The 27,974-nt window shown below is 46.2% G+C and overlaps 1 protein-coding gene across 3 annotated transcripts in view; it reads left to right on the plus strand.

Moving 5' to 3' along the window:
* The window catches only part of LOC307015403 (cytosolic phospholipase A2 gamma-like), a 50,765-nt gene extending 22,800 nt beyond the window's left edge, over positions 1–27,965 (plus strand). For all 3 annotated transcript variants that reach the window (XM_079643970.1, XM_079643969.1, XM_079643968.1), the window contains exons 2-15: positions 9,186–9,403; positions 9,892–10,002; positions 13,188–13,330; positions 15,422–15,608; positions 21,747–21,849; positions 21,982–22,122; positions 25,432–25,497; positions 25,590–25,652; positions 26,134–26,220; positions 26,759–26,842; positions 26,974–27,128; positions 27,215–27,386; positions 27,467–27,649; positions 27,740–27,965. In XM_079643970.1, coding sequence (XP_079500096.1) covers positions 9,209–9,403; positions 9,892–10,002; positions 13,188–13,330; positions 15,422–15,608; positions 21,747–21,849; positions 21,982–22,122; positions 25,432–25,497; positions 25,590–25,652; positions 26,134–26,220; positions 26,759–26,842; positions 26,974–27,128; positions 27,215–27,386; positions 27,467–27,639 — 1,680 coding nt within the window. In that variant the 5' untranslated portion in view covers positions 9,186–9,208 and the 3' untranslated portion in view covers positions 27,640–27,649; positions 27,740–27,965. The remainder of the gene's footprint in view (positions 1–9,185; positions 9,404–9,891; positions 10,003–13,187; positions 13,331–15,421; positions 15,609–21,746; positions 21,850–21,981; positions 22,123–25,431; positions 25,498–25,589; positions 25,653–26,133; positions 26,221–26,758; positions 26,843–26,973; positions 27,129–27,214; positions 27,387–27,466; positions 27,650–27,739) is intronic.
* Positions 27,966–27,974: the final 9 nt, after the last annotated feature.

Consider the following 27,974-nt stretch of genomic DNA (forward strand, 5'->3'; position numbering starts at 1 on the left):
GGTGCGGAGGTGGGACCATTTTAACCAGGTGGTAACCCAAGTCCTCCCCTTGGTCCGTGTTCCCTGCATTGAAGCATCGGACCCATGGTTGCAATCACCAGTTAGCTAACGCATATAAACGGAGAAACAGAAAACCATTTAAATAGAATTCATTGTGTGTGTTTTAGGAAGGATGTTGACCGAATGCCCGGTGTGCAGACTCTGCTATCTGGCTTTGAATAAGCACCTTAAGCACAAACATGCAGTGCGGAACCTGGAGGAAAGAGGCATCATTCTTAAAATGGCCAGTGGTAGAATAAATGTTCGGACCAAACCCTGTCCCATCACAGGGTGTTCGTATGCTGGGAAGAAACTACACCCTCATGTAACTCGTGACCACCCTGAGTTCTCCCGAGATGAGGCACATCAGGTCATGGCAAGGCTGAAGCATAGTGTGGCCATGCAGTTGCTCCATGACCTCCGAGAGACTAATCCCATCATTGGAATGGCTACATTATTGGATATAGACAATGAGGAGGAATACCCGGTGCACCCTCCACCCTTCTCCCCACATACCGAGTGTGACGAAGAGGACTGCATGCAGGTGAGGCTGGAAAATGTGGCATTGAGGGCTCAGAAGGATGCCCCCATTGATGAGGTGAAGACCCTGCGCTCCAGGCTAAAACAGGGTCTAAAACCCAGGAAGCAGAATGCCACTGCTGCTCTGCTTGAGGAAGACGAAGAATGTATACGATTTAAGGGCGTAGCAATCTCAAGTATCCCCGGCATGAACACAGTAGCCTCCGGCAGCAATACCCCTCTCAAGATCCTGGTGAAGACTTTGATGCGGTCCCCAGAAGCCTCCGGAAGCAAGACCCCGGTGAAGACTGTCATGCGGTCCATAGAAGCCTCTGCGAGTGAGACCCCTCTCAAGTCTGTGATGCGGTCCCCAGAAGCCTCCGGAAGCAAGACCCCGGTGAAGACTGTCATGCGGTCCCCAGAAGCCTCCGGTAGTGAGACCCCGGTGAAGACTGTCATGCGGTCCATAGAAGCCTCTGCGAGTGAGACCCCTCTCAAGTCTGTGATGCGGTCCCCAGAAACCTCCGGAAGCAAGACCCCGGTGAAGACTGTCATGTGGTCCCCAGAAGCCTCCGGTAGTGAGACCCCGTGAAGACTGTCATGCGGTCCATAGAAGCCTCTGCGAGTGAGACCCCTCTCAAGTCTGTGATGCGGTCCCCAGAAGCCTCCGGAAGCAAGACCCCGGTGAAGACTGTCATGTGGTCCCCAGAAGCCTCCGGTAGTGAGACCCCGGTGAAGACTGTCATGCGGTCCATAGAAGCCTCTGCGAGTGAGACCCCTCTCAAGTCTGTGATGCGGTCCCCAGAAGCCTCCGGAAGCAAGACCCCGGTGAAGACTGTCATGCGGTCCCCAGAAGCCTCCGGAAGCAAGACCCCGGTGAAGACTGTCATGCGGTCCGTAGAAGCCTCCTGTAGTGAGACCCCTGTATGCCAGAAGACCCGTGCGTCTGTCTCCAATAAGCTGAAAGCTAATCTGGCTAAGGACTGGCCCTCTCCCCAAAATCAATGGTCCACTGGGAAGGGACGGGGGAATACCATGCGTGAAATCACGTTGCCTAAAAGCATGGAGATGTACATTCAGACATACAGAGGTCATTGTGAGGGTCTCGCACCGACAGTAAAACGGAAAGAGAATTAATTATATGTCCAATGTCAGCCGGATAAAGAACTTCCTAGTATTCATGGCCCATGGTGTTGACCGGCTGTCAGACTGGCTGTTTCTAAAAGACACAAAGAGGGTCCGTGGCTGGAGCGAGTATATTTCAGAGTCGGGCCGGACAGTCACAACATCGCTGTTGTTCCTGAAGACTGTGAACCATTTCCTGAGGTACTTGTCTGCGTCAAAGCTCCGGGGGTGCAGGCTAACCCAGTCTGATATGACCCACATCATCAGAGAGGTGAAAGCCAACATTAACGATTTGAAAAAGTCTGTCACTGTCCACCGGTTTAAGGTGAAGAGGGACAAGCTGGATCGTCTGCCGAGCCAGGCGGAGCTTCTCGCCGCCATGGCGGCCGCTGAGAAGCGCATCCCTGATCTCCTTGACCTGATGGCTAGCAATCCGACCTCAATCACCCAGTACCTGCTATATGGCTATCTAACCCTCCATTGGAGCCTCCTGTATGGCCACCGTCCGGGTGTGTACGCAAACATGACCAACACGGAGGTCTTTGAGGCGGACAGAAGGGGCACTGCTGAGGGCTACATCATCCACGTGCAGGATCACAAGACTGCCAAGACATTTGGTGAAGCACAGTTGGTGCTTACAATAAAGGAGTTTCGCTGGGTCATGCGGTGGATGGGGATAAAAGAGGGCTTGTCGGGTCCTCAGAGTGAATTCTTCCTTTTCACATTGGGGAAGCACGCTTCCAAGAACCTGAACGCTCACTTGAAGAGGGCTTGGGCTGATGCTGGGCTAGAAACAGCCGTCACCTTCACCATCTTGCGCACTGCCCTGGCTGACAATATCAAGCATCACCAAGATCCAGAAAGCAGGTCGATTCTCGCTAGGTTTATGTGTCACGACGTAAGCACTGCAGACCGGTTCTACGCGAATACGCCTGGAATAAAGGAGGCATTGAAGATCCGCTCAATGTTCAGGTCGGCTGCAGCAGCATCATCATCAGAAGGAGGTCTACCACCGTCAGCTACCTCCGAAGAGGACTCAGGGGCGGAGAGCAGCGATACCTCTTCTTCAGGACCGATTGATACTCCTGATGAGGGGAAAGGGGCCGTGGACTCAACCTTTTTTCCCCGGTGCACCGTACAAGTTAGACGGCTAATATGGCCCCCAGGCCCCTGTTAATCATGTTGTAATCATGTTGTTATTATGTTTATTTTGTATGCTGTTTTTGTAAAAATGGTGTGATAATTAAATAAATAATAAAACATTAGTATAACCTTGAAGGTTCCCAGGGGCAAATACAGTGCCAGGTATCAGACTATTTAAACAATGTGTACCAATGATTAAGACACCTTCCCTGGCTTGTAAAATGCGGTGATACGCCCTGGACGTATCAGACTATTTTAAACAACTTTTCCCTGCCTTTCAAACACGTATCCCTGGGTGTTTTAGCCTGTCATTTTGCAGGATATCATTTAACATTGACCCTCTCCTGAAAATGAACAGATTCTGTGCATTTCCAGGAGAGGTTACATGTTAAATTATATCCTGCAAAATGACAGGCTAAAACGCTCTTCCATACGTTTAAAAACACTTTTCCGACTATTTTAAACAACTTTTCCCCACCTTTCAAACACTTGTTCCTGGGTTATAGCCTGTCATTTTGCACGATATCATTTGACATGGAATCTCTCCTGGAAATGGACATATTCTGTGCATTTCCAGGAGATGTTCAATGTTAAATGATATCGTGCAAAATGACAGGCTACAACTCTCTTCCAGACGTTTAAAAACACTTTCCCCGACCATTTAAACATTATTTCTGGCTTGTAAAGTGCGGTGATGAGCCCTGATAGTATCAGACTATTTAAAGGGTTACCAGGAGCATGAGAATATCCTCCACAGAAGGGGTGGTGGTGTCATGAATAAGGCCGAATATGGATGCCGATGTGCGGACGGTAAAGCACCGCAAAATCCACCCCCTTTAGGGTTACCAGGGGCATGAGGTTCTGTAGGGTGTGATCATCTGGGTTTAGTCCGTGGGGGAGTGCTTAAGTCCGGGGGCCCGGGGTCTCACGGTGCACGAGGTTATGGAAGTGCCACTGTTGCCGGAGCTGCTTAGTCCGTCCTTTGGGGCTCTGTGAGGGGCTAAATAGAGGTGTTTTTCCCGGTCTATTTTAATGGAAGTCTGACATGAGCAGAGTGTGCATGTGAGGGAGCCGTGCTGGAGCTGCTTAGTCCGTCCTTTGGGGCTCTGTGAGGGGCTAAATAGAGGTGTTTTTCCCGGTCTATTTTAATGGAAGTCTGACATGAGCAGAGTGTGCATGTGAGGGAGCCGTGCTAGAGCTGCTTAGTCCATCCTTTGGGGCTCTGTGAGGGGCTAAAGAGAGGTGTTTTTCCCGGTCTATTTGAATGGAAGTCTGACATGAGCAGAGTGTGCATGTGAGGGAGCCGTGCTGGAGCTGCTTAGTCCGTCCTTTGGGGCTCTGTGAGGGGCTAAATAGAGGTGTTTTTCCTGGTCTATTTTAATGGAAGTCTGACATGAGCAGAGTGTGCATGTGAGGGAGCCGTGCTGGAGCTGCTTAGTCCGTCCTTTGGGGCTCTGTGAGGGGCTAAAGAGAGGTGTTTTCCCCGGTCTATTTGATGGAAGACTGACATGAGCAGAGTGTGCATGCTTTGAAACTAATCCACCCACGCTTAGCATGCTATTTTAGGGTATAAATCGTACCTTGTCACCATGCATGTAGCTGGATTTAAAAAAAGCTTACAGCACCGGGTATTCCCAGGCGGTCTCCCATCCAAGCACTGACACGGCCCGACCCTGCATTACTATGGGTCTCTGAAACAATCGGACTTTTACCACACTGTGAGCAGGGTTTAATCCGATTTTCAGCACTCTTCCCCCCGCAGAAACTAGTTTAAATCACCGTGGTCACCATGGTGGGGATTTAGGAATGTACCTGTGTGTGGTGCGGAGCTTCCCTGCACTTTAAATCCATTGATTTGCCCTGTTTTTGTTGTATTTTTTACTATTAATGCACTGCGCTCCCTGGGATGATGCGTCCTCCTGTGGGGACACATGAGAACTGCACTCAAATCACTTTGTGCTTTTTAAACAGTTTAACATATTTTTTTCCACATTTAAAAACCGCTTTCTGCCCTGGAACTCATTTCTAATCATTATTACCGTTATGGAGGGGCTGCAGGAACACTTTCCCCGCCTTGCAAACATTTATTCCTTGTTAAAATAATCAATTTGTTCCGCCTGCTTTCCGTCAGCACCTCTGCGGCTGTCGGATTAACACAGATGAATGCACTTTTAACACTCACGCAGCCAGAATTCCTGCTCTTTTCCTGGGTTACAAAGTGAGGTGACTAAGCCTGTCCTCTGAGTCTCCCCGCCTCTCAGAGACTTATTTCTGGGTAAAAAAAGCCATGTGCTCCGCCCCCTGGATCTCTGCATGTGTGTGTGCCTGTGAGTCTCTGGCTACTGTCCACATGCCCGCATTATGAGGCACTATTTTCGGATACATTTTCTCATTTTCACCACTTTTCATGTTTTTATTATGTATATTGTTATATTATTATTATTGTATATATGTATACTGTGTATACTGTTTTTGTAAAAATCATGTGATTATTAAATAAATAATAAAACATGAATATAACCTTGAAGGTTCCCAGAGGCAAATACAGTGCCAGGTGTCAGACTATTTAAACAATGTTTACCCAGGATTCAGACACCTTCCCTGGCTTGTAAAATGCGGTGATGCGCCCTGGAGGTATCAGACTATTTTAAACAACTTTTCCCCGCCTTTCAAACACGTATCCCTGGGTGTTTTAGCCTGTCATTTTGCACGATATCATTTAACATTGACCCTCTCCTGAAAATGGACATATTCTTTGCATTTCCGGGAGAGGTTACATGTTAAATGATATCCTGCAAAATGACAGGCTAAAACGCTCTTCCATACGTTTAAAAACACTTTTCCGACTATTTTAAACAACTTTTCCCCGCCTTTCAAACACTTGTTCCTGGGTTATAGCCTGTCATTTTGCACGATATCATTTAACATTGACCCTCTCCTGAAAATGGACATATTCTGTGCATTTCCGGGAGAGGTTACATGTTAAATGATATCCTGCAAAATTACAGGCTAAAACGCTCTTCCATACGTTTAAAAACACTTTTCCGACTATTTTAAACAACTTTCCCCCGCCTTTCAAACACTTGTTCCTGGGTTATAGCCTGTCATTTTGCACGATATCATTTAACATGGAATCTCTCCTGGAAATGGACATATTCTGTGCATTTCCAGGAAATGTTCAATGTTAAATGATATCGTGCAAAATGACAGGCTACAACTCTCTTCCAGACGTTTAAAAACACTTTTCCCGACCATTTAAACATTATTTCTGGCTTGTAAAGTGCGGTGATGAGCCCTGATAGTATCAGACTATTTAAAGGGTTACCAGGAGCATGAGAATATCCTCCACAGAAGGGGTGGTGGTGCCGTGAATAAGGCCGAATATGGATGCCGATGTGCGGACGGTAAAGCACCGCAAAATCCACCCCCCTTTTAGGGTTACCAGGGGCATGAGGTTCTGTAGGGTGTGATCCTCTGGGTTTAGTCCGTGGGGGAGTGCTTAAGTCCGGGAGTCCGGGGACTCACGGTGTGCAAGGTTATGGAGGTGCCCATGTCAGGGACACATGCTGGAGGTCTGTGGTCCGTCCTTTGGGGGTCTTGGAGGGGCCACAGAGAGGAGATTTCCCCGGTCTCTGTCCTGGATGAGTGAAATAAACAGAGTCTCCATTTCAGGGACACATGCTGGAGGTCTCTCTCCCGAGAGTGGACGTCCATTGCCTGTAAATAGGTCTAACATTAGGTCTGTCACTTTGGCTAACCGCACCACTGTCGGTCGTCTCCCGAGAGTGGACGTCCATTGCCTGTAAATAGGTCTAACATTAGGTCTGTCACTTTGGCTAACCGCACCACTGTCTGTCGTCTCCCGAGAGTGGACATCCATTGCCCCTAAATAGGGTCCTGCCAACTCCATGTCCTGTCCCGTTGGGGGTCCCGCCGACTACTCTCCTTTCGGGGGTCCTGCCAACCCTATGTCCTGTCCCGTTGGGGGTCCTGCCGACTACTCTTCTGCCAGGGGTCCTGCCAACCCTATGTCCTGTGCCGTTGGAGGTTCCGCCGACTACTCTCCTGCTGGGGGTCCTGCCAACCCTATGTCCTGTCCCTTTGGGGGTCCCGCCGACTACTCTTCTGCCGGGAGTCCTGCCAACACTGTGTCCTGTGCCTCTGGGGGTCCCGCCGACAGCTCTCCTGCCGAGGGTCCTGCCAACTCCATGTCCTGTCCCTTTGGGGGTCCCGCCGACTACTCTTCTGCAGGGGGTCCTGCCAACCCTATGTCCTGTCCCGTTGGGGGTCCCGCCGACTACTCTCCTGCCAGGGGTCCTGCCAACTCCATGTCCTGTCCTGTTGGGGGTCCCGCCGACTACTCTTCTGCCAGGGGTCCTGCCAACCCTATGTCCTGTGCCGTTGGAGGTCCCGCCGACTACTCTCCTGCTGGGGGTCCTGCCAACCCTATGTCCTGTCCCGTTGGGGGTCCCGCCGACTACTCTTCTGCCGGGGGTCCTGCCAACACTGTGTCCTGTGCCTCTGGGGGTCCCGCCGACAGCTCTCCTGCTGGGGGTCCTGCCAAATCCAGGTCCTGTCCCGTTGGGGGTCCCGCCGACTACTCTTCTGCCGGGGGTCCTGCCAACCCTGTGTCCTGTGCCGTTGGGGGTCCCGCCGACTACTTTTCTGCCGGGGGTCCTGCCAACCCTATGTCCTGTCCCGTTGGAGGTCCCGCCGACTACTCTTCTGCCGGGGGTCTTGCCAACCCTGTGTCCTGTGGCTCTGGGGATCCCGCCGACAACCATTCTGCCGGCGGCCCTGCCAACCCCTTGTCCTGTTCCGTTGGAGGCCCCGCCATCACCTGTCTCGCCGGGGGTCCTGCCGACACCTGTCCCACCGGTTCCGGTTCCTGTCCGGTCGACACCGTGTCCTGCCCGCTCTCCGGAGCTGTCCGGTCTTCGCCCTCGAGCCCAGCCCCCTGAGGGCCGCGGTCTTCGCCCTCATGCTCTGCCGCCTGAGTTCGCCCGCTGTGGCCTTCGGCCCTCAATGGACTCTGCCTTGCCCCCGGGCCGTCCGCCTGAGACCCCCTCCATGGACTCTGCCTTGCCCCCGGTCCGTCCGCCCGAGATCCCTTCCGGGTCCTCCGCTGTGCTCCTGGGCTGTCAGCCCAAAATCCTGTCCTCCTGACCCCCTCCACCCACCCTGGTGGCCCAGTGATGCTAAAACTAGGGCCCCCAAACAGCATCTTGCATAGGGCCCCCAAAAAGCTAGAAACGGCCCTGTCTGTACGCAACAGATTTAACATTTAAACTCATTGCAAAATAGGTTTTTTTTAATAAAAAAATGAACTCTTATTGAAAGTGTCATAGTTTTATTTGTTTTAAGTAACTTATCAACATTTCTTAAAAGATGTGTCCATTTACATGCACAAAAACCTATAGTACACACTACAGGGAATGGAAACCCCAAAAAGCATAATAGGGCCTCTTTAAACCGCTTCCATCACTGCTTCACCTGCTAGATATACAAACTATTGCTGCTGGTTTCCATATAATCTACCAAAGGGTCGTTACGAGGTGGACACGCAATCACTACGTCATTATGAGGGATTTATTTTTGTGAAAAGAAACTAGCAGTTGGTCCGTTGCAGACATTCTAAAGGTCCAAACAACGAGGGAGCACCCCTGTAGATGACATAAAGATCATCATTTTGTTTCTAATATAGGGTTAATGACAGCTCCATCAAAGTAAAAAGCAAGAGACCCACTGTTCACATTAACTGAGGGAGTAGCTCATCATAAACTCTATATTTCAAACCCTCATCTCAAATGTAAATACACATACATCCAATTTCAGATCAGTAGGCCAGTGCAAATGAGTCCCAATGCATGACCCTTTAGATTGTGATGAAATGTCCCATCGTAATCTCTACATGAGATAATGTGCTACTCATTCAGCAGGAGAAACTTGCTGTATCTCTCAAGTGAGTCACAAAATATTCCATTCAACTTTTACTATATGAAATACAACAAGACCATTTGAATGACGTTATTTATTTGTTATCTCATTATGTTGTGTTTCAGCAAATACATTTGCTAATCATGGACCACATACATACTCTTCATCCATGGGAACTGACTTTTCTCGCTGAGTCATGTTATGTTTATAGTCTTGCAGTTGTTCTAGATAGCAGAAGGACATTTAGATGTGCATGTAGTTCTCGGGGAAGATGTGTGTCAAACTATTTGTTATGTTACTGTGTGATCTGGTGTATCTATATGACATCAATGGGATTCTAACAAGTGATGAAGATGAGTGAGGGAGGAATATAAAAAGGAGGGAAGCTCAGTCATTGACTTTACACTGGTATCTTCTCACAGGCTTTCCAGAATAACTTCCAACCATGCTGTGTGTAAATGTCCGCTGGGTTGCTGTGCTGCTCTGTGCCTGGACTGCGATGTTTGGATCGATGGGACATCCTCTGGACAACAAGACGAACATGACAACAGTCACTCCTCAGATGGAAGAGGAATCAAGAGAAGAGATGATGCCGACTCCTGCTAACACCACAGACACAAATGCAACATATGTTTTCAAGGTGAAAGAATGAAGGAAATGTGTCTGTTCAGGATATAAATCCAGTGAATGCAGTTTTCTTAGTCCTGAAGATGTGTGTTTATCATGTTTGATCCCAGCTTGTAGATTTCTATGAGTCCGGATGCTGTTAGGAAACTATTTTTTTGAATAACTGTGGTTTCCAAGGCCACAAGTTGACTTTGAGGTGAAAGAGTAAAAACAAAATGAAATGTAACAGAACATTTATCAGAATAAATTGAAACTCAAAGGGTTAAACAAGATATTAATGAAATTGATTAACTATCTGTATGTGTTGTGTCAATGTTTTATTAGATTACTGTTTTTTTAGCACTTCAACATCTGACTTTAAGAGAAAAGAAGATCCAAATATCCTTTAAAGTAAACTCAATGTGGAAAGGTTTAGCATTTTAGTAAACAATTGTTTTCATCCCTTTTAACAGGCCCTTTCATTTCTATGCACCATATAACACTGTCATGATTGTGTTGCAGCATTCTGTGCGTAAGTCCCTGTCCTTGTCTGCCGGGGAGCAGGAGTTTCTCGTGAAGAGGAAGCAAGTCGCTCTGAAGGCACTCAACAAGCTGGGAATCAAGAGTACTCTGGTATGACTGAGGGAATGTTAGTTTAAAATATATATGTCAGATATATTTACTTTCTTTGAGTAGTTCTACATTGATACTTTGCTCGTATGCACACTTCTAACTATGCATTGCATAAGTAGTATAAATGCTTTAAACTAGTTTTAATAATGGAAAATAAACTCAGATTGAGTAGTGTTTTGTGAAAAATGTTATCATCAACTCATTATTTCCATGGTCATTCTGAAACAATACGAATCTACAGCCTTGCTGGAGAACCAATGAGGCTGTACAGGGTCACTAGCTAAATGCTAAAGTCAGAATGCTAACATGCTGCCATGGAAAACGCAAACTGTATGGTAAACCATGTTGAACATTTTAGTTTAGTTTACATTTTCTGCTTGGCCCTTAAGATGAAACAAAGCTGAGGCTGTTGTCATTAGTTATTGGTTAACAACCCCAGGAATGGAATGATGGTAATGTATGTTAAATCAAGGGATCACCTAAGTCTTTCAGATGTATCCTTGAACATCAATGTCCAAATGTAATTGTAAACCATCCAATGTTTAATAAGATATTCCACTGTAGGCCAAGGTTGATGCTATCTTTGTTGACTACTGTACTGTTACTGATACTACTGGTGAGCTTCAGTCCTTTAGTCTTTACACAATGTTCTATCAATATGCTAAAAAATAAGGAAGATAAGGTTCTACGTAGCACAAACAAAGATTTCTTAGCAGTCACGTATATGTATTATTCCTATTAGGCCTATATGCTTCCTAGTCAACAGCAGCAGTAGAAATGTTTTAATCATACCAGGATAATTGGTAATGCTAGCAGCACTGTACTGTGAGTGCACAACAGGGCTTTGAGCTAATGCTAGCATGCTAACATGACAATAACAAAGCTGTTAAAGGTTAAAAGCTACTATTTTCTACTTTTTAATTTAGCTGTTAGAATGCTATCATTTGCTTATAAGTAGCACCAACATAATGTTCTATAGCTCATGATAATAATAATAATAATAATAATAATAATAATTATCGTCATAAATCGGAATATTTCAAGAATCAAAATGTTGAATTGATAATAGGCGCGTTCACACCAAGTACTTTTCCCACAAAGGTTCCTGAGAACTCTTTAGTTCTCATGAACTAAGTACAGATCGCGTTCACACCGGAAATTAGTTCCTGGGGGTGGATTAGGCAAATGAAGCCGCTGACATCACTTCTTCTTCTTCCGCTTTGGGTTTACTGGCAGGCCGCAAACAACTTCACGGCGTATACTGCCGCCCAAAATCCCTGGCCGGAAGTTGGGGACTGGCTTCAGTAGAAGCTGCTGGGACTCCCAGCAGCTTCTACTGAAGCCTTCCGAGTAAACGGCCAGAACGCCGACACCTCCTCATCTCCACCGCTCCAATGTTTTATTGTGTGTTGTCATAAGTTAGTCTCTCTTTGTTTCTGCGCTGGGCTAATGCTAATGCTAATAATGCAATGCGAGGGAAATAAAATGGCAGCTTCACAAACGTTTTTGGGAGTTTGACGGGGCGTGGTTTGCATTCCGCCCAGCCAATCAGACACAGGAACCTTTTTCTCCCACGAAAGTCCCTGCTCTGTAGCAGGGACTGAAAAGGGGGTAAAAAAGTTTCTCTAGAACTAATTTAGTTCCTGGGACTTTTTGGTGTGAACGCAACTAAATCGTAGTTCTCAGGAACCTTTGTGGGAAAAGTACTTGGTGTGAACGCGCCTAATGAAGCTAAACAGTGGTTCTCAACCTTTTGTTTTAAAGGTCCCTAAATTCCAGCGACGTGCAGTCAGGGGAGGCAGGGGAGGCAGAGCCTCACCTGTCATACTCCAATGTAACGGAAAAACAACTAAAGAAAAACTAAATAGCAATAATAATAAAATGTCTCCACTGATCTATGATGTAAGTGTGATTAATGTATGATTCCAATCGCTTTTTAAAGTCAAAATCAGCAAATTTGCCGAGCTCCGCTACAACTACGGGTAGCGAAGAGAAGTGAGGCAGGGACGAGCTCTGCCTCTCGTAAGCCCACAGTAACTTGCTGGAGCGCGGGCACTAATTTAGCGCGGGCACTTATTTTGTGAGCGCGCTCAAGCCAGTTACTGTGGGGTGAGGTGAGGCACAGATGAGCTCTGCCTCACCTCAGAATGTGTCACCCCACAGAAACTGGCTGGAAAGCGGGCCCTAAGCGCATGCCTGTTACCATCTCACTATGTCACCAATGTAATGTTTGTAGATCCCTTTATTAAATGTATCCTCGCCATCCATAGTCTCTAAATAACTTATTTAACGTATATATGATATTTAGGCTCGCTGGTCTCATCATATAACGGCAATGAAAAAAGCAGCAGGAGAGGCAGCCATAACCTCTGCCGCACTGGAGGGGGCGCACGTGAGCCCACAGGTTCTTGTTGCTACTGTTATTCTACGCAGAGACGGTAGACACAAACAACAAACTAGACTTTTGAAACTACAGGAAGATAAGGAGGACTTTTACAAAAAACGAATAGAGATTGTTGTCCAGAAGGAGAGCATGGACTTAATCTTCAAGTCAAGGTAAGACCACAATTGTAATGAAAATGGGATCTTACTAAGAAAGAACAATCCAATATTTAGATTTTGGGTTTCCTTTTGTTGAACTGTCTCTTTAAAATGAATCAAAGCATCAGACTAAAAAAGCTTTTGAAAATAACCGAATATTTTGATTAAGGTCCAAATATAATATTTGTAAATCTGACTCTGAAAGAGTCAGTGCCTCACCAGCCATGAAGCTCACCGCACGTCACTGCTAAATTCATAAACATCATGTCCCCGGGCCGGACCCCCATTTTTTAAGACCTTGCTGCTGTGCTGTACTGTACTGTAGGAAAAAAACTGTGTAGGAATATTCTGTGACAAGTAAAAGTCCTCCAATCAAAATGTTACTCAAGTAAAAGTATAAAAGTAGTAGTCATTGTGCTGACTTGATTATATTTCACATCATTAATCCAAATCTGTAGTAGAAGTACAAAGTAGAAAACAAGTGGAAATACTCAAATACAGTAGTAGTGGAGTTGGGTGACACACTTCTGGAAAATATTGTCCTGTATCTGCTTCTATTGCTGGTTGCAGAACTTTAAAACACTTTTTCCATTTCTTTACTCACCTGTTCCCTCTATTTTGTTTACCTCCCTCTTTCCTTCAAGGATTCAATCCCTCACGTTGCGATCTTGGGGTCCGGCGGGGGTCAGAGGGCCACTGTGAGTCTGGTGGGGTCCCTCGATCAGCTGGAACAGGAAGGCCTGTTGGACACCGTTATCTACCTGGGAGGAGTTTCTGGAACTGCCTTGTAAACACTTTTATATGCACACTACACTACTGGAGTACTTGACTGGTGCCAAATACAGTATATCAGAGATCACATGGTTAGGAGATCATATCTGCCTTTATTACACTCTTTGATTCACAATATAATTTAACAAACTAATTTGTTGGAATGACACAAAGTACAGCCACAGAAAAAAAAAAGAAAAAAAATGTAAATGGTCCGGGCAGTAACACCCCCTTTTCCAAAAATGTGCCATATAAAGTATATTGAAAAATATATATGAAAGATTTAATAGTAAGAACTATTTGACAAAGAGATAAAGAAAGTTGAACAGAGTTACATTTAGCTAGCTTCATTATCTCCAAAAGCCACTAAATCCACTGATAGTCACCAGGGGCCTCATGTATAACGCCGTGCGTAGGATTCACGTGGGAAGGTTGCTTACATAGTAGAAATCTGAAAAATAGGTCCATACATTTTCCGACATTTTCCGATTCACCGAACATTGCGTACCGGTGAGGAAAGTGCGTAAGGCAAGTCCTACGCCGGTTTCCCTTTTATAAATCACAATCAACTCGAAATGCGGCGCAGCTTTTGCGGGCTTCACGTAACGCCCATATTTGCCTATAAATAGTCAAAGAAACACCCTTTCATTCATTCATTTTGACTGACTGCATGAAGAAGATCGCAGGAAATGACGACAGAACAGCTAAAAAAGACATCTCACCGTGTCAGATTTTGGTTATTTTGGGGAGGCCAAGATAAATCATATTGTTTGGTGGATGCAGTTTGAACAGAGTAACGGCATGGAGGTCAAATCGTCACCAAATAAATAAGTGGTCCGAAAAAGTCTAATGACAAAATAAATACACAGCCTAACCTTCCTCAGGCAGTGTGTTTGTACCGGGGACAGGAGACACCCCCTTGATGAGAAACTGTAAGAAATTATCGGGGAATCCCTCCGGAGTGGAGTCATGACGACTGGATCTGAATTATTTGTTTTTATTTGGTAGTTTGTGTTCCAGCTGTCGATCAGCAACTATTTATCCATAATCCACCAGTTAAAGGAAATACAACTAATGTGTTGTGTTATATTAGCTGTACAATTTACAACATATGGTGTTCTTAGTTTTCATACCTCCTGTGTTTTACGAGCGACTTGTCAAGTCTTGGCAAACGGCATAAAACACGATTAAACGTGTTAGTATATAAAACCATGCTCGTATCTATACAACCTATAGAAATGCAAAACGGCGTCAGTTTAGACGTAATTCTGTCCTGCTGCTTACCGCATCATTTATGAGAAAACATTTCATAACATTAACACAACATATTCGAGGTGGTTTTAAATAACATATCCGTATTTATTTATTTCTCCAAGTTATGTTTTTGTGTGCACTGAGGAGTCGCAAACAGGCGTTGTTTAATCATTTTAAGATTGGCTTTAATCAATTTGTGAAAATGAATTCTTCATATATGATAAATGAGAGGTAACATTTTATTTATGGTATTATTTCCAAATATTTCTCTCCATTCTTCCTTCTGCCAACGGTGTCACAGTTTCTCTTTCACCCCGTTTTTGTGCTTTGTGCGTAAGCATGGGTTAGAGTTTGCGTGGAGGACCGCACGTTTTCCCGTCAAGTTAGTATTTTATAAATCGCAAACATTGCGTAGAAACTGGCCTACGCCATTTTTTGAGCGTATATCCCTTTATAAATGAGGCCCCAGGTCTACACTGACACTCCCCAAAAATGAACATTACTAAATCAACAACAAACATGCCAGACAGACAAGCAGGTTGGTGGTCCAATCATTTAATTGGAAGGAAATGATTGGACGGACACACGACAGACACAGACATCGGACGTCTTTCTTTTTTGAATTAGTGATTGTTGTCAGGATTTAAAGATTAATACAACAAATCAAATACAAACATGTTTCAAAACCACACTAGTTTCAAAGCACCTTGACAACAATTTGACAAATAGATGAATCAAAATTGAAAAAAGTTACATTTTGTGGAAGTTGAGGAGTTGAAGCGAAGATGTGACATATTTTTGTCATTGTCAGTTCTTTTTTCTGTGAGTGAATCTTTGACTCTTCCTCTCTCAGGGCGATGTGCTCTCTGTACAGCGACCCACAGTGGAGCAGAAACATGGACCGAGCCGTGTCCAGGCTCTCGGCCCCCGGGGTCAAACCACTAGAGGTCGTGTCCTGGCTGGGCCAGAAGGCCAAGGATAAGCGCTTCTCTCTTAGTGACATCTGGGGAGTCCTCATCTCTGCTGCCATCACTAAACAGGTAAAGTAAAATTGGTAATGGAATGGAATGCACCTTGTGATTCTCTAGAATTTTACTAGCAACATTTAGAATTTGTTCTGCTTTAGTAAGCAAATGGGACGGTACGGATTAAGACCAATAAAGAAGTAGACTAACAAATGTAATAAAGAGGCAAGCTTGTTAATTTAAATAGCAGATTATACATCCAAGGTAAAAATTAGTAGCAGCCTTATAAATGTAAGGGTCATTATCATTCTGCGCTTCTAACTCTGGTTAAAGTTAAGGTGGGTAACATTGGAGAAGCCAACAAGCGTGAACTAGATTATTTCGTTATCCATCAATAAAACCCATCCCAAATGCTGCCAGTTCCTCTCCAATGAAAGAAGCTAGCATCATTAGCTCCAAAAGTTGCTAAATCCAGTGAGGAAATCTCTATGTCATCAACACTGAAAATCCCCAAAAATATAATTATTAAATTAACAACGAACATGCCAGGTAGACAGGCAGGTTGGCAGTTCAATCATTTAATGGGAATGAAATTATTCTACGGTCCTGACTTCTTTCTTTAGTGCATTTGATTGACTTGTTTTTAAGAACTGTTACAGGATGTGTATTTTGAAAATGATGTAACTTTTTATTTTTTATTATATTTTGTATTATATCATAACTTAGTACTTTTAATGCATATGTGACATACAGTTGCAAGAAAAAGTATGTGAACCCTTTGGAATTACCTGGATTTCTGCATAAATTGGTCATAAAATGTGTTCTGATCTGCACGTTTGAAGTTTGCAAAAGAGCACCTGAATGTTCCACAGCACTACTGGCTAAATATTCTGTGGACAGATGAAACCAAAGTTGAGTTGTTTGGAAGGAACACACAACGCACTGTATTTATCGAGAAAAAAAGGCACAGCACACCAACAGCAAAACCTCATCCCAACTGTGAAGTATGGTGGAGGGAGCATCATGGTTTGGGGCTGCTTTGCTGCCTCAGGGCCTGGACAGTTTGCCATAACGACGGAAAAATGAATTCTCAAGTTTATCAAGACATTTTGCTGGAGAACTTAAGGCCATCTGTCCACCAATTGAAGCTCAACAGAAGATGGGTGATGCAACAGGACAACGACCCAAAGCACAGAAGTAAATCAACAACAGAATGGCTTCAACAGAAGAAAATACGCCTTCTGGAGTGGCCCAGTCAGAGTCCTGACCTCAACCCAATTGAGATGCTGTGGCATGACCTCAAGAGAGCGATTCACACCAGACATCCCAAGAATATTGCTGAACTGAAACCGTTTTGTAAAGAGGAATGGTCCAAAATTCCTCCTGACCGTTGTGCAGGTCTGATATGCAACTATAGGAAACGTTTGGTTGAGGTTATTGCTGCCAAAGGAGGGTCAACCAGTTATTAAATCAAAGGGTTCACATACTTTTTCCACCCTGCACTGTGAATGTTTACATGGTGTGTTCAATAAAAACATAAAAACATATAATTGTTTGTGTGGTTTTAGCTTAAGCAGACTGTGTTTGTCTATTGTTGTGACTTAGATGAAGATCAGAACACATTTTATGACCAATTTATGCAGAAATCCAGGTAGTTCCAAAGGGTTCACATACTTTTTCTTGCAACTGTATGTAACATTAAGCTGTCTGTGGCTCTTTTTTCTGCTGTAACTATGTACATTTCCCCTCTGTGGGACCAATAACACCAACACCACCTCACTTGAATGTCTTGCCTTCACTCTTTCTGGATCTGCACAGCTTCAGGCTGTCTTATATATCGCCCCCCCAAAGCCTCAGCCTCCGCCATCTTCCTGTCGGAACTATCTGAGCTACTCACCTCCATCTGCTCCATGTCCCAATCTACACTCCTTCTTGGAGACTTTAACATTCATGTGGACTCACCCTGCTGCACGTTTGCCTCTGACTTCATGGCAATTCTGGACTGCTTCCATTTTGAACAACATGTCCATGATCCCACCCATGCCAAAGGCCACACCCTGGATTTGGTATGCACCACTGGCACAACTGCATCCCACCTACAGTGCCTCAATCTGGCTGTCTCTGACCATCATGCAATCCTCTTCACTGTGCCTATCCCCCTCCCCAGACAACTTGTACTGCGGACAATCTCCTACAGGAGCTTAAAATCAGTGAGCGCACCAGCCATGACCAGCCTCATAGCTAACCACCTGGCCTCAGATCCCCCCGACACCTCGGTCGACGGCCTGGTAGCCCAGTACAACACTGCTCTTTCCCAGAGTCTCGACTCACTTGCTCCCCTCATTACTCGTACTGTCTCCTTCACCCACTCAGCCCCCTGGTTCACCACCAGTCTCCGTGCCATGAAAGCCTCTGGCCGCCAACTGGAGCGGCTCCACAGAAAATCTGGCCTCATAGTCCATATGGAGGCTTACAGAGAACATGTCAGATCCTAAAAGGAATCTCTCAAAAGCCAAGGCACAATACTACTCCTCTCTCATCAGGAACCAGCAAAACCACCCCCGTATGCTCTTCTCCACCATAAACCGCCTACTCCGCCCAATTGACCACCCCAACCCAGCAGACGCCCCCGAGCTCTGCACCAGGTTCCTTGACTTCTTTGAGGACAAAGTCAACTCCATCCACCAGGAACTTGTGTGGCCCTTCTTCGGTTGACACACCTCTGCTTGAGGATGCCATGTCGCTAGCGGCTCCGGATAAACCTCTGCTATGAAGGGGGGGGCGGGGCCCCGCTCACCCCCGAGGAGGCTTCCCACTCCTCTGCTCAGAGCTCTCTGCAGGGCACGGAGGACGCCTTCATGGCGGCCATTATTCATGCGGCCCTGGTACGCTTGCAGCTTCAGGTTCCGCAGGCCGACACGGCTCAGGCTAGCGCCTTTTTCAGGCATAACCCTGCCCCTTTTCACTCCCACTGTTCCTCCTTTAGAGGAGTAACTGAGGGAGCTCCATGCATGCTGGAGAGACACCAGGGCCCTCTCCCACTCTGCTGCCAGGCAGGATCCGGCGAGGGTGGGGCTGGGTCGCTTGCCATCCATTGAGCCTGCCATGGCCTCCCCGATTCGGGCTCCTGATGCCAGGTGCCCTCGTTCTCAGTGCAGGGTCACAAACGAGCTGCTCTGTAGGGCCTACGACACAGTGGCACAGTGATACTGGCTTTCTCTACCTCTCTGCAGCAGGCCCCGGCTGAGCCTTCTTTGCTGGGCCTCAGTGATGCATCACTGTAAGCCTCTGCCCTAATGTCTAGGGAATGGGGACGAGTTATGTCGTTATTGGTGCAGACTCGTCGCCAGGTTTGGCCTGCTCAGTCACCACTGTTGAAGACATGTCCTCCGTAGTATGCCAGTTGAGCCAGGGGAGCTGTTTGGGGCAGCTGCCCTGTAGGCACTGGAATGTGCTGCCCAAGCTAGGCAGACCAGGCAGCAGCTCTCGGGTCTTCATAGGCCTGTGCCAACTCCCAGCAGGCCCAGGGGCCCCTCTAGCAGCCACTCTCAGCCACAAGCTTACAGTGGTGGTCTGCGCAGGTCCCAGCGGCCCACTCATCCACCTCCCGGGGGCTTTCATGCCGCCGGCCTTCTAGGCGGCCTCGTGCCTCAGAGCCTTACCGGCGCCCGCCAGGGGCTGGGGGGTTAGGCCCCGAAACTCTCGGGGATGGTCGTCGGCTGCTTTCCCAGCAGCAGCTCAGTTACTGGGCTGTCTTTACTTCTGGCACTTGGGTGGTTTTCACCTTAACCCAGGAGTACGAACCGCAGTTCTGGCCCCTAGCCTTCGGCCGGGCCAAAATGACAGTCGTCAGCGATCCGGCAGAGGCCCTAGCTCTGGCCCAAGAGTTGTCCGTCCTTCTGTCCAAGGACGCAATGGAGCCAGTAGACCCTCTGCTTCGCCCAGGGGGTTCTACTCGGCGTACTTTCTCGTGAGCAAGAAAGTCGGCGGATTTCGTCTGATCTTGGGCCTCAGAGGAATCAACAGATTCCTGAAGGTGCTGCCACTCTATATGCTGACCACAGCACATGCACAGCCGTGGACTTGAGGGATGCCTACTTCCACGTGGGCCGGGCAACATGGTGCCTTATATTCAGTTCCTCCGGCCCTTGGGCAAGCTGCCTCGGCCATTGGGCCCTTGGGCCCGCTGTCGCTGCGCCCCATGCAAATGTCGCTGAACAGCCTTCACTTGGACGCCATGTGGCACAGGCGCTGGAAAGTCAGGGTGTCGCAGTGTTGCCTCCACTCTCGGTCACACTGGACGGGCAGGGCCTATCTCCTGGTTGGCGTGCCCATGGGCGCCATCCCATCCCGCCAGGAGACCGTTACCATAGATGCAGGTCTCTCAGGGTGGGGTGCGGTACGGCAGGGCAGGACCGTTCAGGGTTAGTGGTCTGCCCAGGAGGGTGCACGCCATGCCAACGTGCTAGAGCTTCGGGCTGTGCAGCTTGCACTCACGCACTTTCTACCCCAACTGGGGGGCAAGAATGTGCGTGTTCCTTGGGACAGCATGCACGCTGTTGCCCAGACAGCAGTCCCTTCTAGATAGTGGGCGTTCTCACTCCACTCTGAATTTATGTGGCTGCTATTTCTGCCCGACATATTCGGGTCGGCTGCGCCACGGCGGGGTGCCACGGGTCGGTGTCCCTCTTCCTGAGAGGGGCTTTACGGCAGCATTCCCCTAGCACCCCGAGGGCTCCGGCTTGGGACCTGCCCCTGCTGCCGGGTGCCCTATCATCTCCTCCCTTCGAGCCCCTGGCCCAGGTGGAGCTTAAGTGGCTGTCCTTAAAGGCAGAATATCTGCTTTCCATGACCTCAGGGAAACGAGTTGGAGAGCTACATGCCCTCTCCGTGAGCGATACATGCCTGAGGTGGAACTCCGATGGCTCGGGTGTTGCCCTCTGGCCGAATTTGGCGTTCCTGCCCAAGGTGCTTCCACTAGCCCACTCCAATCGGCCTATCCAGCTGGCACGCTTTAACGTCCCACAGGAGAACGGCACGCCTGAGTTGCTGTGCCCTGTGTGTGCCCTAGGGGTATATATTGGGGCTACGACAGATATACGACAGTCAGAGCAGCTCTTCATTTGCAATGGCGGCACGAGAAGGGGCTGTGCTCTCTCCAAGCAGCGGCTGTCCCGCTGGGTTGTGGATACAATCTCACATGCCTATGGGGCCAGTGGCCGCCATCAGGGGTGCATCTCAACGTCTTGGGCTGCCCTGAGAGGGGTGTCCCTGGAGACCATCTGCGCCTCGGCGCCGTGGGCATCGTCTGGCACATTCTCCAGGTTCTACCGGGTCAATGTCGCCACTCCCCATCCTTTGGGTGTGGTCCTGTTGCTGAGCTCCGCTGCTTCCAGTAGTAAGCAAGGGCTTGGATTCTTCATGACATGGTTGGTGTAGGTCATCCAACTCTAAAGCACCGCCTCTGGCGGTCAGTAGGGACGAAATATAACGATTGTTTCGGCTGTAACTACGGTTCTATGAGTCCCGGATGACCGCCAGAGTTTCCGGTCACTCAGAATTCTTGTGTGATCGCGAGAAGATTCTGGGAACCGATCCACTAATGACGCCGGCCTATGTAGCCGCAGTCACATGGGTCATAGGTGACTTTGTTGTTATTAGGTACTCGAACTGCGCATGCGTGCGATGGACATATCCAGGACTCATAGAACCGTAGTTACAGCCGTAACTATCGTTTTAACCTTATTTGCTTGCCCTGATAAAAACAAAAACACCCAAATCAATCAATGCCTGAGGCTGCTTTCAAAATAAAAGCATACACAATTACTCAAATTACCTTAAAAAATGACACTAAATAACGATCAAATTACTGTATACAAAGACGGCAAGAAAATACATGTTTTACTATTAATTAATAAAAATCAATAAAATGAGTGTTAACCTGCTTTTGCTGTTTTATGATTAAAAAGGTGATATCAGTCTTAAGGTTAGGCAGAAAAAGATAGACTGCTTCTGACTTCCATAATAAACAAAAAATCGAAGCACTAACATGGACCTTCAAGGCTTCCGTACAGCTGCAAAAGAGACACCTTGCAATTACTATGATTTTAAAAGATACAAATCTGAATGTTTTATATTAATGTAAGAAAAGAGACAACATTTAAATGTATAGGTTCATAGTTTCACTGAGCTAATGTTTAGTTTTTTTGGCAGTTGGACCTTCAACGTCTCTCTGATGATCGCATGAACACCTTCAACCCCTATCCCATCTACAACGTAGTAAACAAAAAGTGCCTGAAAAACGGCCCTGTAAGAGGTACTGAGCACATAACTGTGCACAACACAAAAGTTCTCAATCTGTGAAAAGTTGCATCAACAGTCATAAAGGTCAGAGTAGTGTATTTTTTTAAAGTGTCTTTCCGGCTCTGTGTGCCTGTTTTGTCCTCAGGTAAATGGTTTGAGCTGACTCCTCATGAGGCTGGCTTCACAGATCTGGGTCTCTTCATTAACACCTCTCATGTGGGCAGCTCAAACTATGATGAGGGTCCTGAAGGTAAAGAGACGGAGATGGACATGACCCAGATGCAAGGTACGTCCGTCTCTTTTGTCTTCTAAAAATTTAGAAATATGTGCAACTTGTACGGAAGCCTTGAAGGTGCAAGGTAGTGCTTTGATTTTTGTTTATTACGGAAGTCAAAAGCGGTCTATCTTTTTCTATAGGTTCTCTCTTGATCACAAGTGAAGTCTCTTGTCATGTTGTGCAAACAAAGTTTAAAACATTTTTTAAAACAGGTGAAATATCCCGAAAAATAATTTATTTTCTTAAAACATTAACGTATCAAGAATACTTTTTAATATGCAGAAAACCGGTCCTTAAAGAATTATTTTATTGATTTTAAAATGAACATAATGCATCTGCTAAGAATAGTCCGTTACCCTGCGTACAAACGGCTGTTACTGCAGCGACAGCATAGTAACTTAAAATGACAGCAGCACTTACCGAGATTTTTTGGTAACTGTCCAAGTCTGTTTTCTTTTACATAAACCGGTCTTTAAACACTGTCAGAGCCCATACTGTGTTCCTGTTAAGGCCCGGACACACCAATCGGACAACAAAGAACTGACACAGACGGGCCCCGTTGCGTCGCCTCGCGTCTCTGCGTTTTGGCCATGTGTTGCACTGGAGCACACCGCAAAGACTTCAGCCGACGGCCAAGAAGCACGTACGAACTGCACATGCGTGAGTGGCAATAACTCTCCTTACCAGAAGGCGGCGGTAGTGTGTATTCGTCATTCAAAAGAGGCAACAACCAGAAGACAGACTGCGTGATAACCTAGAGAAGTCGGCCGAAAAGGGACACACCAATCTGAATAGGGCGTGTCGACGCTCATCGTCGGCCTGACGCCCACTGACACCGATAATCGGCCTGGTGTGTCCGTGCCTTTAAGGCCCTGACACACCAAGCAGTCACCAGAGAGCTCGCCGACTGTTGCGTCGCCGTGTTCTTCTGCGCCTTGGCCCTGTGTCGCACTGGAACACACCGCAAAGACTTCAGCCGAGCACGTACGAACTGCACATTCGTGAGTGGCAATAACTCTCCTTACCAGCAGGCGGCGGTAGTGTGTATTCGTCATTCAAAAGACAGAGAAGAAGGGCAGACCGCGTGATCTAAACAAACAACAAATAGCGTGTGCATTCCATCTTCACTCTCGTCCATCGAAAACATGTTTTGTGTGGTACCTGAGCTATCAGCCATTGGAGTGTTGCTTGTGGAAGATATTCTCAAGCAACCGTTTCACTTCTCATGCACAGATGTGCTAGCTGAAAAGCCAATCAGAGTGATTTCTTTGTCAGACTGCCTGTGGCTGTGCATCGGCCATGAAAGGCCAAATAAGACGTGTCACGGCCTACGGTGCGGGACACACCAAATTGAGTTTGTGCAACAGGGTACGCTTCGTCGTCCGACTAACGAAAACGGCCGATTTCGGCCTGGTGTGTCAGGGCCTTTAGTGTTGACTTTCTGTCAGTCTTCTGCTGTTCTCGTTGGCTTACTTCCTGTCTTCTGCTGTTCCCTTTATGCTGCGTCCACACCGGACGCGATGCGAATATTCACTTAGCTCTAAACGCTCGACTTTCACCGCGGCTGCCAGCTGTGTTTACTCGCATCATTCAAACAAGACGCGCTGGCTCGGGAGCTACAACTACAGCAAAATGAACATATTTTACCGTGATTAAATTGTAATACACATTTTCTAAATGATAGTAAAAACCATGAATTAATGCTTGACAAGTCTGCAGACAAGACGGCAGGCGGAAAAACCTTTTAAAATGCTTTTTTTTTGATTGGGTCGACCAGGCAAAGCTAACGTTGTATATGCTCATTCCACACTCATAACAACGGCCTACAGACATAAATGAACCAGCGACTGACACAGACAGTCTGTGTTTTGTACTTGTTTAACTTTTGTCCAGTTTCTGAACAGATATGAGGAGCTGTGATCTCTGTGTGCTAACTGCTAACAGCTAACGGCTGATGTTTTCTGGTTGAACGTCAGTGACGGCAGGCTGACATCCTCACCGCTGATTGGCTTCCGCGAGAACGAGTCACGTGAATTTGACGCTCGAGTTGAAAAAATTGAAATCTTGCATTTGATGCGTCCACCGCTTCATGCTCGCCGTCGGAACGAATTTGCGTCTGTCCGCGTCTCTGCATTGACTTTACATGCAATCGCGCCGCCCCCAAACATCGCATCGCGTCCGTTGTGAACGTAGCATTAGTGTTTACTTGCTGTCTGTTTTCTTCAGCTTCCTTTTCTTCACTGGGGACAGTCAAGCCATCTTGAATCCAAAGTGTTCTTGCTATCCAGAAATATAAAAAAGTATATTAAAAAAGTGAATCCAATGTGTTTGCTGACGGGGGGAAACAAATATTTATTTTTGGCCCCGTTGACGTTCAATTGACCGGACTTCATTCTGCGGATTGATATGACCGCACATAGTCCCTTGATCAGTGTGTCCTGCAGCGGTCCGCAAAAAGAGCAGACCACAGAATGACTACGGAATTTACCAATCAGCATCAAGTAGGCCGTAAAATAGAAGAAGAAGAAGAAGAAGAAGAAGAAGAAGAAGAAGAAGAAGAAGAAGAAGAAGAAGAAAGTCTAGCCGGCGCCGGGGAGCAGTTGGGAGTTCGGTGCCTTGCTCTAGGGCACCTCGGCAGGGCCCAGGCACCTATCTAGCTATCAGTCCACTACGTAGTTTTTTTGGTCGATCGGGATTCGGGGCACGATCCGGCGACCCTTCGGTCCCATGGGCAAGTCCCTACAGATTGAGCCACGCTTTAACATAATCTCAATTTTTTTAATTTAATACGTTTTTAAATGCCTGCTCTACCAATCTCGGGTTTGGCAATTTGAAAGAAATGCACTTTTACCCAACAAAGCACAGTAACGATAATGCTGTTGTGGAGTGAACGATCCAGTGTTTCTGGACTTTGACTTATTCTAGGGAATACGTTTAAGATTTATCAAACTCTGCAAGATCTTTTATAATTATTGCAGGCCTCCAACATTATGAAAGTACGATCAAAATATAATAACCCAGCTGTTAAATCTGAGCACTTGTGATTTATTCTTCCTACAGCATATCAAAGTCAGTACCAGGTGATTAGCTTAGCTTAGAATTAACGGGGGTAACCTGGCTCCTTCACAAGATGAAAAAAATCCCTTACAGCACAAAGTCACACATATAAATATATATGAGCTCTATCTGACGGTATGGTGGCCTCTGGCTTGTTTAAACCCAGTCCTTTGTGCATATCAAACTAAAAGCTAGAAGCTGGTACTGCAGCATACTTTTTTTTTTACAGTGTGTGCATTATATATCTGCTTTGTCATGCAGGTATAATGACCAGCGCTATAGCAGATGAAGAGAAAATGCTAGTCTATTTCCCTAACTGGATGAAAGGTAAAAATGTTTTTGTTTTTCACTCAAATTCAAACAAATTAACAGAACCATTTTTCATGACAGTAACTTACCGTGTGTGTGGGTGTGCTCAGGTCTGGTGGGTTCGGTTACCACTGCTCTGTCTAAGATGGAAAACATGAAGAAATCACTGGACGGTAATAAAAACAACAAAGATTGTGAAGATGTACATAAGCAGTTTAGGGGTCATCAAAATGGCTCAACTGTCAAGGATTTGGTAACCGATAGGACCCAAACGCAGTAAAACACAGAAAGCTGGTAATACAATAAAAAATCTGATAAAAAGAGGGGGACCAGACCAGGTAAATCAAAAACAAGAGAAAACTAAACATGTAGAAACCAGAGGGCACGAGGAACAGGAGCAGAAATGCAGACAGGAACTTGGGGAAACAGGCAGGAACATAGACGACGATCTAACAAAGAACACAAGGGAAGACAGTCCAAAATACACACAAGACTGATCACAGAGACAACACACAGCTGGAGAGGGGGGGTGACACAATCAGCCAGTCAGGAAGTAAAACTGGACAAGACACAAAGAGAAAATACATTTCAAAATAAAACTTTAAATACAAAAACTATCATCATGACATCAACAATGAATTTTTATTTTTTAAGGGATCCTTGAGCAGGGGCGTCAGAAAGTGATGGAACCGTTACAGACCTGGAGCGATAGTCTAAGTGAAGGACCAGTCCAAGAGAAAGGTCAGTTATAATATTCTATTGATTGTGCTCTGCAACCTTTTTACCAAAGCAATTGTTTTTTTAGCATCTGTCCCACTGCTGGCACAGAAAATACTTGAACTAGAGCGAGGATTTATTCTCAATCATAATTTCTTTGATTTATTGATTTTTTTAATATTGGATTGGGTTTTCTTTTACATAGCAATGTTTAACAGAAAGCTTTTAATCCAAAAACTTGATTCAAGCAATACTTTCTAGTACTCTTTTAGCTCAGCATCAAACCAGACAGACAGAGAGCCAACATGGTGGATAATTGAGCAGCTAAAGAGACAGAAATGTTCCATAAGAGATTGTTGAGACCAAAGACAGAGCTACAATGAGAGGGCCTATGTCATTAGATGAAAACAAGCACAACGCCCATTGAATCCTAAAGTTTCTTCATAACTTCTGCATTGATTGGAAGATGTTTTTACAGCTGGTTTTGCTGCCGCCAATTGACAAACAACATATTTTAATTTCAAAGTACCTCGCTTCATTTGGTTGTGCTCTGTTTTCACAGTCTCTTGGATGATCCAAAAAGGCCTCCCTATAATTGGAAACTGGGAATGGGGAACAACTGAAAACTTCCTCTACCAATACCCAGGTGAACTTCTGTCACCAAGCCTAAAACTTGTACATTAATCACATTTACAATACTGCGATTTTCCAGACAGATGGCCATAACAATCAACCAGAACGAGCAGTTGCTATATTGTGCTGTGTGTTGCTGGGAAGGTGCTGAGGTGCCGTCATGCATCAGCGGAGAGGAGCATCTGCAGCTGATAGACGGGGGTTTGATGATGAACATGCCTTTCCCCCCCTTCCTGGGTGAAAAAAGAGATGCAGACCTCCTCATCGCTCTTGATTCGGGGTCTAGTCAAACCTTCGAGGTGAGGCAGGGGGCTTGCTGGTGTTTTGTATATTGATGGAGCCCCGGTCTGGCGGATGCGTTATAAACTTACTGTTCTCTGCACAGACGCTGAGTGAGGCCAGAGATTACGCAAAGGCAATGAAGAAGCCTTTCCCAGAGATAGACGACAGGATCTTTGAGGAGAAAGACTGGCCGGAGGACTGCTATGTGTTCGAGGGAAAAGAGAAGGAACCCACCATTGTTTACATTCCGCTCTTCAACAGACACAACTGTAGAGGTTTGTTGCACCATAGGACACAACACAAAACTCTGATGTCAAATATGTTCCTGGTGCTAAATGATTTTGTTCTGGTCCAGATGTGGAGGAAGTCCAAGCAAAGATGAAGGAGTTCTCCACCTTCCAGCTTCCCTTAAACCAGGAGAGGATTGAGTTTGTGTTGGAGACGGCGAAAGCTAACATCAGGAACAACAAGGACACTCTGCTTATGGAGATTTACAAGGCCTCTCGTCGCAGACACAAGAAGATGTAGGGCAGTCAGTGTAAGTGGATAAATACACACCAATTAATTAACAGATTGACCCAATTGACAAAAATGTAGTATACTAATATCCTTCTTTTTCTTTCGACAGGTCTTCAGTAGTCTGACCTCTACCTTAATACCGTTTGTTCCACACAAACATTGAGGCATTGATGGGAAAACATGTTTCCAATGATTTGATATATGATCCAATATTTTAGTTTTAATTATTTATTGCTTAAACACTGTGTTAAATTGTTTGATTTCACATTCACATGCTATTTATGGTAGAAACGACTCTTTATTGCGTAATAAAACAAAATAGACCACAAGTTCAACATGTTGTT

Source organism: Notothenia rossii (genome assembly GCF_949606895.1).
Source record: "Notothenia rossii genome assembly, chromosome: 8".
NCBI lineage: Eukaryota > Metazoa > Chordata > Actinopteri > Perciformes > Nototheniidae > Notothenia > Notothenia rossii.